Here is a 16,464-nt window from a genome sequence, read left to right on the forward strand (position 1 = left end):
TCTCTTGTTGGAAAGGTGCTTTTTGTGTAGCAGAAATACCAGCGATGCCCACTGCGCTCCATCAGAGCACACAACTCTTTCAGCAAAGAGCAAGGCCGCATCATTAGCACCTGCTGCACGTGATCCCTTTTTTCCCCCTTTCCTTCCTCCAGGATGAAGCTGATGCAAGAACTGTTCTCTCTTGGTAGGCTTCGTCGTGGTGTCTGCCACAGCGTGAGCCTGTGGTGGCACCGGCTGGGTAACTGTGCTGGGACACGAGGAGATGCATGGAGTGGTGGAGAGGCGATTTCCAGGGACTGAGGCAGGCTGGGGATGGTGTAACACCCAGATCCCGACTGTCATAAGTTGAAGTTTGCACCATTTCCTTCCTGCAAAGAATCTGCCCCTTGGAGCTTAAAAAAAGCATAAATAATTGACATGTAGGAGTCTATGAGACTGCAAACAAAATAAAGTGTTGGTAGTGATCTAGAGACACCAGGGAAATGCTTCTGATGACTCAGAGAAGTGAGTCATGGCCTCTATCAGATGCACGGTCCCAGGGCAGTAATCCCTCTCCTGCTTCGAGGGCATGAACCCGGAGCTGTGACAAACCCTGGAAACACCCTTTGCTGTGGCCTGTGATCAAGACCTCCCATGGAGGTGGTCTTAGAGGGATGCTACGCAACACCAGACATGCTCTTGTTGACAGCCTTAAGGAACAGGCTGTCATTACTTTGGGGAGCCCTTCACCTCCTTTTTGGCTGCCCTCGGTGTCACTGTGCAAGTGGAAGTCATGGAGGGACAGTGGATCTGATGTGAAACCTCTTGTGGGTAAAATGTCCATCCTCAAACATGTGGGTCCAGTTTTTCTTTCGAAGCCTTTCAGTGGTGTAGACTATGCAATAGGGCTGACTAGATCTAACTACCCCAGTTCAGGGATAGCAAAGAGCATGATTGGAGGGACTCAATACAACAAAATAAATGCAATATCTTTGACTTTATTGGGTGTGTGAAAACCCTTTCCTCTCTTATCTTGAGAGAGAGACGAGGCCTGAAATTCAGGACATGAGTGATGGTGAGGGACCATAACTTTATGTCCTATTTCATCCCCTCACTCCTGTTAAGCACACAGCCAGGAGAGCTCTGCCCTGCATCCCACGTGGACCTTTCTAACCCACCAATGTTGACCCCAGCCTTCCTCCCCACAAGGGCTCTTTGGGACAGATGCTGCTGCTGTTATTTATAGGAAGGAGGTTCCACCAACAAGTTCAGCTCTCCGTGCTATCTGCTGCTGGCTTTTAATTCATCGTTTTAAGGCACGAGCAGCTTTGTGTCCTCCTCTTTATAAACACACACTCCGCCAAGGGCTTAATCCTCCACATAAGGTGTTCACAGACTGATGTAAAAATGGAGACCTTGCCACTTGTTTGCAAGGTCCTTTTTATTTTTTCCTCATTGAGTCTGAGGGAGCTGAATGGAAACCACAGCTCAGAGCCACATGTGGACTCCTGCACGCAGAAATGTCTTCAGCTCCTCCTAAAGCAGAATCGAGCTTGATCTGGTGGAAACTCTCATCTGCCTAATATTCACCAGTGCCAAAATGTGTGCAGGGTCAGATACAAGATGACCGAGGTCCAATAAACCAACTTGGGAAATTATGTTTGACTCAATAATAGCAGAGCCTGTTCCAGTCTGGGTGTGCAATGACGGAGAGCATCTTGGAGATGCCTCTGCGTGTTGAGGAGGGAGCATTTGGGAGGTAAGGGCCTTCCCTGGGGCACACAGCCACTAGGCAAGACATATGTTACCAATTGACAGCCACTTTACCCCTGGCAAGAGCCTTGGACTGTTGCATTTGTTCAGAACAAATGTTCAGATTTGTTTTTCTCTTCCTGATTCACACAGGCAAGGTATCCTTCACTTCGAGAGGTGAATTTTAGCAAAACCTCCATGGAAAAAAAATGTTTCCTAGCACGTTGGAAAACAATCTGAGGGATACAGAGGGTGTCAACAGTCTCTCTTGATGGGCATAAATAAAAAGGAAAAGGACTGCTGTAAAGGAAGGGAAAAGATTGATGGTAATCACTCATTCTTTCCTTATTTTGCCTTCCTGGCTCATGAAACCACGCAGGAAAATCTGCCAGGAATAATCTCACTCCTGAGTTTTAGAGCCTGTCTCTATGTGTGGATTTTGCATTTTAGGACATTTCTATCAAGTGTGAATACAGTAGGGGGATACAACGGGGAGCGCAGAACAGCAGACTAGGAACTTCCAGCTCACCAGCTGAGTTCAGATTATGTCATTTTTCAATTAAAACATGTCAGTATTTCGCTTTGTTTCCAAAGAGTTTTGTATTTCCTGTTGATAAGGGTTTCAGCTGAGCTGGAGATCGTGGGAGGTGTTTCTGGCCCGAGTCTGAACAGCACCTCGGATGGAGCAGGACAGATGGAGGGACAAGAGGAGCAGTCCCACTGTGATGGAGAAGTCCCACTTGCTACGCTCATCCCCACCACTTACATCCTACTGGCTCTTGTGCTCTACGAGCTGGTTTAACGCAATCCACTGGCAGGAAACTTGAAGGGTGCCTGAATGATTCACTTAGGCTAGAGTTGAGGTTTTCCTTAGATCATTCGGCCTCTTAAGCCACCAGAGCTAGTAGAAATGTTTCCCCCACCACCTTTGGGGCCTTATGTCTCTTTTTGTGGCATGGCCAAGGCCTAAGCTAACCTAGCACCAACTCTTCCAGTTTCAGCAAAGTCTGTGGCAGAATTGGAGTCCTGCTGATGTGGGCAGCACTGCAGGTGTAGCCTGGCTATGCAGCAGCACTTGGCAAATTTAAGCAGAAGACTTTAATTTAGGCACTTGCAATAGAAGAAGATGAGATGTGCCGAGCCAGCAGGACCCTGCCCATTCTATGTCACACACCAGTATAATGAGAAGATACGAAGAAATCCATGAAGAAGGAAGTGCAGGTAGTTAATATAAGATGAAGAGCCTCTGGATGTGGTAGACAGTGCTGTTCTGGAATGTTCTTGGCAAGCAGGGCTGAAAAACAGCTTAGGCAGTTTAAGACTAACACTAAGCCCTCACCATAATTTTGGAGTCAAAAATCCAAAAACCTAAATATATATAGAAATGCTTAGGAAACCTACAAGCCCCAGAGATGTGCATAAAAGGAAAGAGGAATCGAAATGAGAATATGAGAATGTGCTCAAAAAAAAAAAAAAAAAGAAAAAGTTAAGATTTAACATGGGCCATGGCCTGGACCTCTTTGGTATTTTACTACCTGACCTACACTGATCTGTTTCTACTTTTAGAGAGAGAATTTGCAGCAATGTTAAACAAAAGGGAATCCTTTGAGCAATATTGTCTTAGAGAGGGAGGCCTGGAGGGATGCCTGAACCTGCTCCAAGCTTCCTTACTAAGCTTCATGGAGTCACTCTGTCTTCTCTCAGCCTTCCCATTCAGGTGGGAATAGAAAATTTTGCTGTCAAGCTGAATTTTCTGTATTGAGCCTCAGGCTGGGATATAGATTCTGCTTTGTGAATAGGACTGTGGCCATCGACTGAACGTGCACTGATGTGCATCCCATTGCTGGCCATCCTGAGCACTGCTGCACGGAGCCTCGGACCGTCACCGCATGGCACCAGGTTGTCCTTAGCTCTGCAGGAGTAGCCAAGAGCCTGGCATTTAATAACTGTGCATTTGCAGCCTGGAGGAATGACTTTAAACAAGTTTGCAATTTCCTGTGTTTCTCAAAAGGAGAAGAGTCCTTTCCTACCTGCCTCCTCCACCTTCTGCCAGCTCCCTTGGCAGCAGGACGGAGATTTCACCTGTCGAAGCTGTGTCCAGCATCACATTGCCATGGTCTGCGGATGTCTGTCCAAGGGCTTGAGGAACCATCTTCTTTCCATCTGCTTTCCTGGGCAACTCTTCACCAGCCCATGCCAACACCGTCACAGGAATGCACTAGAACCTCTGCGTCTTGCCTGTGCACATCCCAGTTCACCCCATTATCAACTCTCTCCTGGCAGACCTTTGGCAGCCCAAAAAATCTGGAGTATATCTGTGCTGCTAAAGACCTTCATGGCTTTCCAATAGCAAAACAAGGCATGGCTAGCACACCACAGTGAGGAGGGACGGAGAACAAGGATTTTTTCTCAAGATACGTTGGAAGAGGTTGCTGAGAGCACATGGGGTGTCCCTCCCTCTCACCTAATGAGTTTCTATGTCATGAGACATCAGAGAGCCCCAACAACAAGAGCTTGAGGATTTCTGGAGAGTGGAACGCACCGAACAACCCTACGAGCACAGTTGTCAACCCAGCTTGAAAACACCACTAATACCATCACGTGTAAATAACCACTTCAGTCTTGGGAGATAGATCCATGTCAGCAAAAGACTGGTGAATTTGTTAAACACATAAGAGAATGTCAACACAGCTATTTGGGATACAATTTGGGATATGAGAATGTGCTTCAGGATGCAAACTGACCTTGAGCACGTGTCTACCTATCTAGCATCCCTGTGAAGAACATTCTTGGAGTGCAACACATGTTAGCACAGTGCTGTCTCCTCCCGTCCAACAGATTTATATCATGGTTTGACTCCTTAGTAAAGCAAAAGCCCAAGCACACATTCCATAACACTTATTAATCCTGTTACAGCCTCTAATGAACAGTGGAACCATAATGTTTTTATTTGTTATGGTTGCTAGGTATGTTGCTAAGCTATACACACCATACCCCAGCTCCCAGTATATTTGTGATAGCTGGGAGAGCATACTGGGGAATTTGTTTAGTCGATATTGCCAAATTTAGTTACACTTTGAAAACGATGAAAAAAAGAACCATTCACTAGCTTCCTACCAGCGTACCTTTCCCTTGACAACGCAAACACACGCAAGGATATTTAAACAAACAGTTTCACTGTGCTTGTGCTGACACATTTTTCTGCTCGTTTCAAATTAATTTTGTGAGGGTAGATAAGAATACACCTGAAGAGTGTATATGTAGGACTTTCTTATGGTGACCTATGAGGCAAACAAGGAGTTGACCACCTGGAGCGGTAACTGGCACGGTGCTGCTGCAAGAGTAGAGGGAGGCATCTGAGCAGGAGAACAAACAAGAGGCCAGAAGGCCACTAGATGCCAGGATTCAAATCTGTCCTGCACTGCACATGCCTGCGAGGGAGGATAAAGAGAAGCCCACCCCGAGCAAGTCACATGTAGGCACTTCAGTGAAGGTAGGACCTAGACTTCTAATCTGGATTTGCAAGCTTGGAGGCTGGGAGGGACTGCTGATGTACTATGATGCACCTTGGTTTTTTTAACTCTTGCATCAGCTCTGCCTTTTGTGGAGAAATCATTCCATAATCAAGTCATCAGTACATCAACCTGTGCTAGGATATTGTCCCGTGATAGGAATGCGACTCTGATGCCTTGTTGGCAGTGACCAAAAGAACATATTTCATACCCTAGATGCTCTAGCAGATCACTATTTCATATTTGGAAATACATTTCTTTCCCTGTTGCATGGAAAGATGGATCTGATCCCTACACATGGTGCCTCTGAGCTCCGCACTATTACTATTGCCAGAGCCTGAGGGTGCTAATAAGGCCTAACAGCCCTGACCAGCTTCACCTGGGACATCCACCCCTATCCCTGCCCATTGGCCTGGGAGCCCTTTTTAAGCTCAGCTTGGGGGCCCTTCAATCCCTACTTGAGCTATATAATAGGGGTGCTGGTTCCTAGCTTAGCCATGGCTATGTTTGTCCTGGCTATAGATCCTCTTGATCTGCAGGTTGATTTCCAGGCTTGATCTCAGACCTTCCTCATCATGTGTCAAGTGATTGCCTGGCAATCCCTTGATCCAACCTATGGATGCATTTTTCTGGCTTAATCTTGGATCTGCCTCACCTTGGGGCTTTTGGTTGGGCTTGGCAACCAAAATTTGGGTATGGTGGCACTGACCTCCTGCTGGCAGGGCCCTGTGCTGCCAGCTGTGGGGTTTCCCTTGGCTCCCTATTCCTCAGGGAGCAGCTGCCACTGCTGCTTCAGGCATGTGGACCATGGAGGAAAATTCTCTCCAGCCTTGGGCAATTCTTTTCTCTGTGTAAGGTAAGATTTCCAGGTCCTCTGCTAGCCTTAGAATCAGCGTGTGTCTTTTTTTTTTTTTTAAAGTGTGTATTTAAGCCAATATAGAAAATTGTTAAAGTTTTGAGTTCTACCACTTACCAGCTGTTCTGCTGGTCTCTGGGGTCAGTTTCTGTACTTCATTTTTCTAACAGAGTTCTTGGGGGATTGAACAAATGCAAACAGTGTGTATTGAAGGTGCCCTTTGCATCAAAATAAGGGGCTAAAGAACAGGGTGAACATGACCGGTTCCCTTCTGGATAAAATGGGGAGTGATCAGGGCTGGGAGAGAACAACTGTGCTGGCTGTCAGCACCTCCTCCTGTACCCAGAATATGATATCTAGAGAGGGAGAGAGGAGCTGGTTGCATGTTCCAGGTTTCCAAGTTTAATTGGATGCAAAATGGATTTGGACTCTCAGACTCCCAAGTCCTCAGCCTGAGATACTTTCTCACAGGGTGTTTGGTTATGCTGTGAAATTTGTCACCTGAAGGGTTTGTGGAGGTCAAAATAAGAGTTAGTGTGTGTTTTATTTTGTTTTTTTATGGGGCGGTGGGAGAGGAAAGACCATTGAAGGCTTTGGTGGTACCAAAGAAGAGGCTGGAATTCTTATGTCCCAAACAGTTGGAAGAGGGATATGCCCAAGGAGGAGGGTTATGCTTGACCAACGCATCTCTGGGAATTGATGCCCTTGGGTCTCAGAGACCAGCCAGGCATAGGGAACCACAACTACCTATGTTGGAAAGTCCTTAAACTAGCTGGGCATCTCCGGCTGCCGTGGAAGGGATGTGAGGCAGAGGGAGGTGGCCTGGAGAACAACCAAACTCCCCTGCCTGCCTCTGAACCAGGACCTGGAAATGGGGACCTGTAGGGACAGGGGTTGTCCCAGCTGCAATACTGGAGGCATTGGGACCAGTCCTTGCTGGCTTCCCTGGGCCTCTCTGCTCTCTGGAGGCAGTTCATGAGGGAAGGGCTCCAGCCCCTCCACCTGAGGGGTGGTGGAGAAGGGTGCCCCAGAGCTAAGATGTCATCCTGGGTTGGGTTGAGCAACTCGCAGCTGCCACCTGGTGGGCGACCAACGACAAGGAGCCAACCCATTTCGGGCTGGCACCATCACCCTTTTCAAGCAGCCTTTCCCCAGGCAGTGAGGGTTTGGCTCTGAGCTTTGCAACCACGCTTGACAGAGGAACAGGCCTCTTGGAGAAGGCCATTTCCAGCGACTGCGTTCACTCGGCAAGGAGAGTATTCCCAGGCTGAGCATGAGGTAGGCAACTGGGATGAGAACCGGGATTCTCCTTGTAGTGCCAAGGAGCGCGTCATGCTGCAGCACGAGCCAAACCACGATGGGTGCAAGTGAAGCTGGAAGGGGGAAGGGAGTGCTTCCACTGTGGGAAAACCTTCATTCCCAGATCACAGGTCACTGGGAATGTTCAGCCGGGAGCCCCAGGTGCCATGGGTGGCAAGTTTTAATAGCCTCACTTAATAGCCACATCCTTTCCTTGAGTTCATGACAAACTATGGTTATTGCCGTATGTCACTGTAGATGGTCAGGCAGAGGAGATGGAAGAAGAGACTTGGCTTCTTGTGCAAGAGGAAAAATGTCTTGTGACAGCACAGCGTTTGGAGGAGCATCCCTCCCAAGTGGGAACCAATGTGTGTGTTCTTGGGGTTTTTAATTGTTGTTCTTTCTGTTAGAACTGTTGGCACTGGGAAGAGTCATATGTCCTGAAGAGCACACTAAGCTGGGGAGGCAGCAATGGAAAATAAGTTATGTAATTTATTTGGGATTTGCAAAAAAAAAAAAAAAAAAAAAACTTTTTACAAAGTCCCTCCAAGGGCAATGCTAAAGAAATGCCATTAAAATAGTTAGCAACAAATAACATTTTTCCCAGGGAGCAGGAACTGCTGAGGGCCAGCAGAACTAGGGTAGGAATAAATGGGCAGCTTTTAGCACATGGAAGTCTAGCAGGTGGAATATCTCCATGTTGGTGCCAGCGCTGCTGCGCATAGAAATAAAGTTTGCAGAAGGAAAGATGAGCAATGAAGTGGCAGAAGTTGCAGCTGATGGCAGCTTTTTTATACCTATCCTAAGGTGAAGGTGTATTTAACTTAGCGATATGATATTATGGCAGAGGGTGAAATTCGCTGGAAAAAAAACGAAATAACATGCACAAACCATTGCTTTGCAAACTGCTTCAGCCAGAGAGGCTGCATCTGTGCTACAGCTAACAGCAAAAAGACCCATGGAGCACACAAGGGTAATACAGGCTTTATATTTGTTTCTGATGTAAACTACACAGAAGAGGTGAGTGCCTCTTTTACTCAGTTACATGCCACCAATTTTCACCCTGATCTCTCCAAATTAGGCTTGTTTAACCTGGAAACACAAATTTATTATAACTACCCATACAAAAGTACTGAGGATCTTTTAGATCTTGTTTTATTATTGGCTTCAATAACTTTTTTAGTATTTTGCTCTGTAGCTTTATTAAAGATTGCTTAATGAGTTTTGGATCTTCAATAATAATTCTATTGCTACAGTGTTGATTAGCACACCGACTTCTGTAGGCCCCTTTTCATTCTGTTGTTCAGCAACAGTTTTTAAGATAAGATGGTTATTACTACACCCAACAGCCGCAGAAGACCATGGTATAATGTGCTATGACGGGTCTTTATTTAAATCTGATGGTATTTCCTCGGTCCTGACTTAAAATGTCCTTACCAAATAATAGAGGATGTGTTTTTTGGCCTATGACTCTTTCTTGAGGAGTCTCTTGTCGGGGGACGGAGCTGTTTCCTACTTCATCTCCACACTTGGTAGCAAGGCAAAGCAAGCAAGCAGTTATTCAGGGATGTAGCATTTTTGCTACATTAATACAGATAGGAGAAAAAATATCCAGAAAGATTATAAAAATTAAATGGAAGGACTGTTTATAATCCAGTCAGGAGACTGGTTAAACTAGTAATAAACAACAGAAGTAGCTGGTATATTAAGAAAGGGGCTTGGGCAAAAATGTGGAATAGGAACTACTGGTGCAAAATGCAAGCTAGGATATTATAGGCATGTAATAAACATGATGCAAAAACACTCATGACTGGAACAAAGTCTCAAAGGGCATGGGTTGCTTAAGGTAGTAAAACCAGGGGCTGGTTTGAACATATGAATGGAGTGCTGTAAAGAACACAGTGTTTAGCCAGGAACTTTTGGAGGAAAGAGTGTAAAAAGCAGAGCTCAGCACTTGCTGTATGTCTCTTCTCTCACCACTTCTATGTGGTGGTACATGGGCCTGTAACAGAGGGGTGGGTGTTTATTTGTTCTTGTTTAGGGCAGGGGAGTCTTTCCTTAAGGCCACAGAAGAGTAGCTAATCCTCTGTGTTAAGATAAACAGACACAGGTAAGTGGACTGATTTCTGGCTGGAAAATATTTAAATAAATAAAAAAAAAAAAAGGGAAGAAATTACCTTGGGGAGGCTAGGAGCATGGTAGAGGATTTTTTTTTTTTTTTCCACCTCAGAAAAAATATAAGGATGCTTCTGAAATTACCAGCACTGATGGAGCTCCTGCTATCCTGCTATTGTTCCACACTGAAATCCAGTCCGGCTCAGCTTCGCATGGGGGTCTCTATAGGATCATTTGAGGAAAAACTGCCACTACGGTCACCGAATGAAGAGGTCTTCATTTCCGATCTGGAAATGCGACTCGTTGATGGAAAACTCTAAAAGCTTTTAGTAATAATAGGTCTAGTGATGATTGCGCATGGCAGCTAAAGAATGCATTTGAGCCAACATTACGTGCTACCCTTTTAGTTGCCTTTTTGGTGGGTGAAAAGGGCTTTGTCTAAAAGCTGGTTGTGCTTGCTGGGCATGGCATGCGAAGGGGCTGTTGCCCCCGCTTTTATACACATAATATTGATATGTTTATATATATATAAATATATATATTAAAATCTCCAACCATGTTGCCCTGAGACTGCAAGGGCCTTCCTGGAGCATGCCAAGATGGAGAGCAATACAGCTCCTGCGAGGGGGAAGGATGTTTCTCGTGTCCCAGGGTTTTTTTTCCCTGGTGCTGGGCGGCTTGCTCTCCTGTGGCTACACCATAAGTATATTTACCCTTAAGTATAACAACACCAGTTGGCTGGGGACACCGGAATCCCTTTTCCAGCTAGGTATGGATTTGCGTTGCTTTTCTCTACAGGATTTACTGCAGTGACTCCCTATGGTTCCCTAATGGCTTATTAGGCTCATCAAATTTGTTAATTGGAACAAGTCGTGACTCAGGTGGCTGTGACCCACAGGAAAGCAGCCGCTTTGCTTTCCCTTGGGAATTGCTGGGATAAGGGGAGCCCTTTGTTAAACCAAATCCTTGCACTTTGGTGCCCCTTAAAAGGGGGCTGCAAAAGCAGGGAGGGTTCCTCGAGGCTGAGCTCGGATAGAACCCCCGCTCCGTGTGCTTGCATATAGGGAATGTATGTATGGAGTATATGTATATTTGAGGGAATAGGTGTGTTAGACGAGTCGGGGGAGAAATTTCGTATTTCCACGCATTTTTGCGCCTCTCCGCCGGGAAGGGGCTGGCTCCGCTCCCGTCCCCGCCGCCTCAGGCCTCCCCGGGGGCGGGCCCGGCGGGGGGCGCTCGCGGGGCGGCCGCCATAACGGCCGCGGCGCCGCGCACGTGACGCCCGCGCGCCGCTCCCGCCGGGAGGATGAGGGGCGGGGCCCCGCCGGCCCGGCCCCGCCCCCCTCCGCCGGTGACGTCACGGCAGCGTGACGCGCGGCGCGGCCAATGGGCGCCGGCGGCGGCGCCGTGACGCGCGGCGGCGCGGGCCAACGGGCGCGCGCGGGGGGCGGGCGGGCGGCGGCGGAGGAGGAGGAGCTGCGCCCGGGGCGGCGGCGGCGGCGGCGAGCGCGAGGCGACGCGGCGCCATCGCGGCCCCGGCGGGCGCGGAAGACGCGGTGGTGGCGGCGGCGCGTGCCGGCCGCGGGTGCGGAGCGAGCTGCGGGCAGCGCCGGTGCCGCCGCTGCTGCTGCTGCCGCCGCCGCTGCTGTCGCTGCTGCTGCTGCTACCGCCGCCGCTGCCGCCGCCATTTTGTGAGAGTGCCTCGAGCGGGCGCCATGTTTGTAAGGAAGAAATAGGGCAGCCATCTCCGGCCACCAGCACTTCCCTTCCCCCGTGTGTGTGTCCTCTCGTTCTCCTCCTGTGCCCCGGGCCTGCTCCTCCGAGCCGCCGCCGCTGCCGCCTCCTCCTCCTCTTCCTCCTCCTGCCGCCCGCGCGGGGCGGCCGGGCTCAGCCTGTGCAGCCTCGCCCTGCACTGGGTGCCCGTTAAGTGTCTCACTAAGTAACCGTGAGTGGAACCTTCATCATCTCTCTTCACTGAGGGACCCGACCCTCCTCCTCACCGAGCCGCCCCCGAGCGCGGCTGTGCGCGCCGCCGCCACCTCCTCCTCCTCCCTCCGCACCACGGGCAGCGGCAGTGTCCTGCCTTCCTCCACCTCCCTCCTCCTCACCACACCACAGCCAGCACAATGGCCTTTGAAAGCCTGTTCTCCAAGCCCCCAAACCCAGTTCTTGACCCAAACATGCCCGACTCTGACAGGCAACATGCAGGGGACGAAAGGTCGAGTAACATTCTTCTCTCTCTCCGCTTCTCATAATGGTGATGCTAGTGGGGTGATGATGCTGATAATGATGATGATGATGATGTGTGTTAATGTGCCTAGGGGGTTAACAATGTTGGTAGCATTTTGTGGGGGCAGGTCACCTTCAGGCTGGACGAGCGGGATGAAGGCTGGGGTGGGGGAAATGCAAAATATTGGGGGGGGGGTGTCAGTGAACTAGAAGTGCATTGATAGTATTTTTTTTTTCCGAATGCATGCTTTTTACATCTTCATTTACTTATTCTGGCCGGGTGTGTTTTTGGGGGGTCCATTTCTGTCCATAAAATGCACTTTCCAGCGGGTGTCTGTTGAATGTCACCATTGTTCTTTTCCTCCCTTGCCCTGGTGCTGCTAGTCAGGTAGGAAAGGGTGTTTTGGTTCTGGGGTCTTTTTTTCTTTTCTCGGGGGGAGGAGGTTATAGAAGGAGTCTCTCACTGGATCCATATTTAACCTCATTTTATTGCCAGATTCCACCTTACACGTTTAACTGGATCTTTTTTTATGCAGATTAAGGTCTGACTGACGTTATCTTTGCCACCCCTCAATCCCCATGCGCAGAAACCCAGAGTCCTGTTCTTGGTGAAAGGACCTCTGTTCCTCCCTCCCTTTCTCTCCTGCAACTGCTGGAAATTCAAATCCTTTCTTCAGGCAGCTCCGGCCTTCCAAAAATCCAGTTGCAGGGCGACTGCTCCCAGTCTTTCAATGCACATTTACTCCGAGGATTTGTAACATAAGTGCAGGAGTTAAAATGCTGGTTTTCGGCAGCTGGGTTTCAGTCTGTCCTCCCCACACACCTCCACAGCCGTGCTCAGTGCTTGTTTCAAAGCACCGAAAAAACACCTAAGAGCCTCTAAGTGATTGTCACAGTGCCCTCATTGGAGTAAAATTCATAAATTCGGTGATGTAAATTGTTCAAAAAACAGTGATTTATTCATAGGTTCAGGTAGACCCCGGAACTCCCGATTCTTACTTCCCCCTTCCTACTTTTAATTTTGAAACGATGCAAGTTCTGGTCTATATGTTGACACGGAATCTGTGAAACAAGCAAAACGTGAATGGGTTGGATTTGCTGAAGTTACAGCATTACTACTTGTTCTAGCTTTGCAACAGTGGCAGCAGAGGATTTCAGAGTTCACACGCTAGAAGCCTGGGTTTTTTTTACTGCAGACATTGTTTCAGTATAGAAATTACTTTGTTTTTCTTTTGTGCCCGTGTCTTTGAGGACAGGCCGGCGATACCTTATTCACTCTTCTCCTGGGAGCCTAAGTTTTCTAATTTAGGGTTGCTCATATTATGTTGACAAGTTCCTCTTATCAGCTGTGCTCTCTAGTACACTTGTTATTTCACTGAAAAATTATGAAGCAGAGTATATAAATACTAGCCCTTTGCACTTTAATACATATGCAAACATTGTTTTTTGTTTTAGAGTAGCAAAAAACCTAAACAAATTTACTTTAGAAGTAATATTTTTATAAAACTTTTGCTCACCTCTAACCTGAGAATTTTGTAGGCTGGTGTATTTTTGATATACATAGTGTGTTATTTAAGAAAAAAAAAAGTGCTGCCTTTGTCCTATATTAGGTAGGCAAATTTAGTCCTGTCAATATCTTAACTTTCTAAAATTTATAGAGTTTTTTTCATGTGTGAGCTGGTAGCTTGAAAGGCCTTAAGAGAACACAGGGCCTTTCTCTTCCCAGAAAACGTGGTTGACTCCCCAGGGCGAGGGGCAGGCCAGCTCTCCATGCACGTTTTTAAGTACTGAATTGCTCCTGACAAGTCTCCTTTATATTAGACTGAAAAGCTTAGACAGAATCTTTTAGGTCAGGTCTTTAGGAGATATGTGGATATGTGATATGCTCGTGCTCCAAGCTAAATTGGAACTTTATTACAGAATTCGCTTGCTGTTTTAAAACTACCATGTCTAATTTGAATGCATTTTGTACTGCATTCATTTTTTATTTGTTTTACTGTGTTGGTAACCCTGTAAGGCTAATTTGCCTACATATAATACAGCCTGCGTAAGTTCCTGAAATCACTCAATGGATCAGATGAATTTATGCCATAAATTAATAACATTTCTGTTAACATTTAACAGTTTGGCTTTTGAACTGATCTATAGCAGTATAAAGAAGTTGGCTGGTTAATGTTTTGAAGAGTTTGACCATGCTTGGGATATTTAAGGAGGAAGTACTGCTTTAATACATAATCTCTGTGTGCTTGGTTTATAGATGGGGCATCGGGTTACATGAGGGAGTTTTCTTCATTCTTTAAATATTTTGACTTAACCCATTGCAGGGACATTCTCAGGGAAGAAATATTTGAGCCTTTCCACGTAAGCAGATAACAACTTTTCAGAGTTCTAACATAGGATTGAGTTTTATTAAGGATTGTTTTTTACATAGATTATTTGTAAAGGAGGAGGGAGGCAGGGTGTAGACACTCACAGTTATGTCAAATAAATAGTACAGACAAAACTAAAACTCTCTTGGAAAACACTTGGCTTCCATTTGCCATCAGCAGAGAGAGAGTTTCCCAAAGAAAGGCCTATAATATTAGGAAAGGAGTCTTGATATATAGACTGGTATATGAGCAGATTATTCCGCTGTTCCTCAGGTCAGCAAGGTTGATTAGTTGCAATAGTGTGGGACTACTGTTAAAAATATTTTAGGGTTGGAAATTTAATGCTTCATTTAAACTCCCTTTTATACACATTGTCTTGCTTTATTGCTTTATTGTCCTATAGATGAATATACTGGTTAAATCTCTGCATGCCTAAAAGAAGAACTAAATGCTTGTTGCAACTGAAGGAGCTCGGCCATCCTGCAGACTTGTATAGACTTTATGGCTAATTTTAGCCTTATTTTAGCTGATTTTATGGCTAATACTGAGCTATGAGGGGCATGTTTGCTCCAGTTGGCTCTGCATTTGGAGTGAGTGCCAGATTTACAATTGCCAGAAACTTGAGAACTCTTCTATGAGCTGCAGTATTTTTATTTATTTATTTGATTGTTTGTTTAAAACTTCAGATTAGGGCTGATTCTTTCTGTTAGCTGGCTCTTTATGGCTGTCGTACGATATCCAGACTTGGAAACTCCTTATGCCATTAACTGCTATAAAAATAGCAGTGACCTAATGAAAGGTCTGAATAACGGCACAATATAGCAGACTACTTTAGACTCTGCCCTCCGATGGGCATCTGAATGTGAGAAGTTTTCTTAGAAAATTGTATTATTTTTTTCAGAGAATACTTGTTAGTGTCACTTCAAAACTGGGCTCATTTGTTGCATTTTTGCTTCCTTTTTTTCCCCCAAGAACCATGCATTAGATACATCAAATATGTAATGAAAATTTATTTGAGACACCTCTATTTTTTTTTTGAAATTGTTGTAGTCACTACCTTATTCAAGATAAACTAATGGAGCTTCCCAAAGCTTTCCCGAGGTGTTTGATTGCATAAGTCAGCCTGCTGTAATCACAGTGCCACTCTCCCAGATCCTCCCTTCGCTGGCTGTGGCCCGATGAACCAGGTGGAACCAGTGGAGATTTCCCAGGCCTCCTCTCCCACCTCCTTTAGGAATCACCTCCGCTCAGCTTCACCAGGTCTCCACTCCTCCCCTTAGCGAGGGTGATGTTAAACTCTGCTCCTGTAGCAGGTTCTTCTGGTTTGGTGAGCTCTGCTCTCTTCAGCTACAGAGTCAGTGGGAAGTAGAGGGAAAAGAGCTAGAGACTGCTTGTAAATTCGGTGAATAGCACTGAATTTAAATGTGTTGCACGTTATTTATACATTTTTCTGCTCTTGCTTAGTCAACATACATCAGCAAGCCTCTCTGTCCCTGTCTTGTCCTGATCCCCACGACCCCTCAGCTCCGTGAAGCACCAGCGCATTGTAGAGCAGGGAAGGGAGGAACTGAAACGCTGAAGGTCTCCTGTCATCTGTAGCTGCTGCTCTTCAGGCATTTTCAGTTAAAATTGGCAGTCTGAATGCACTGCTCTGTGGTTTAATGCCCTCTGCCCACATTTGCATGCAGTTGGATTTCAAAATGTTTACTTCGGGCTGTTTTAGAGATACTTTTAGAAATAGTTATGGCCACGTTGTGCTGAAGTTGTTTTTGATCGCTGAACGGAGCGTTGTTGCAATTTCTTGATTTTGAACACAAGTTCAAGAATTCCTTTGACACCAGGAAAACCGGGAACACACTGATGATCCCTCTCAAGTAGATCCTATGGGGAAACACAATTTGCTAGGGCTAAAAACAGGTTAAACCCCAAGCAGTCCGGTCTGTAACTTTTCATGATACGTTTTCCTTGCCTGGCTGTAGATTAAAAGAGCTTTAGATTAATAGTCTTCAAAACTAGTGACCTCTTATTTTTTATATAGCATATATACACTTTTTCTAGTTTTTAGAAACTCTTGGTCATATCCTGTCTTAAGGTGTACTACAACAAAATCACGAGCATCCTATTATAAAACAGAACATGATTATTTTGAAATGAGACATTTCTCAAACTGTGACTCAAACCTGGGCTAACAGAAAATATTTGATAGTAGAGATAATGTTTGATAATTTTACTTTTGTGATTTCTTTCATGTAAGGTCTTAGGGCTTATGTTAGTTTGTTCTCATATGGTGGTAGCTTGTGGTATGTTTGCAACTATACCGAGCACCTCTAGAAAGATGGGGAAAATAGTTTCA

At 46.2% G+C, this 16,464-nt stretch overlaps 1 protein-coding gene across 1 annotated transcript in view; it reads left to right on the top strand.

Moving 5' to 3' along the window:
* The first annotated feature begins 11,056 nt into the window (after positions 1-11,056).
* Positions 11,057-16,464, top strand: part of ZC3H6 (zinc finger CCCH-type containing 6) — a 31,501-nt gene continuing 26,093 nt past the window's right edge. Inside the window, exon 1 of the mRNA XM_010224378.2 lies at positions 11,057-11,731. Within this exon, the coding sequence (XP_010222680.2) occupies positions 11,640-11,731 (92 nt within the window). The 5' untranslated portion in view covers positions 11,057-11,639. The remainder of the gene's footprint in view (positions 11,732-16,464) is intronic.

Source organism: Tinamus guttatus, unplaced genomic scaffold, assembly GCF_059628265.1.
Source record: "Tinamus guttatus ecotype Peru unplaced genomic scaffold, ASM5962826v1 Tinamus_guttatus_pri_ptg000116l, whole genome shotgun sequence".
NCBI lineage: Eukaryota > Metazoa > Chordata > Aves > Tinamiformes > Tinamidae > Tinamus > Tinamus guttatus.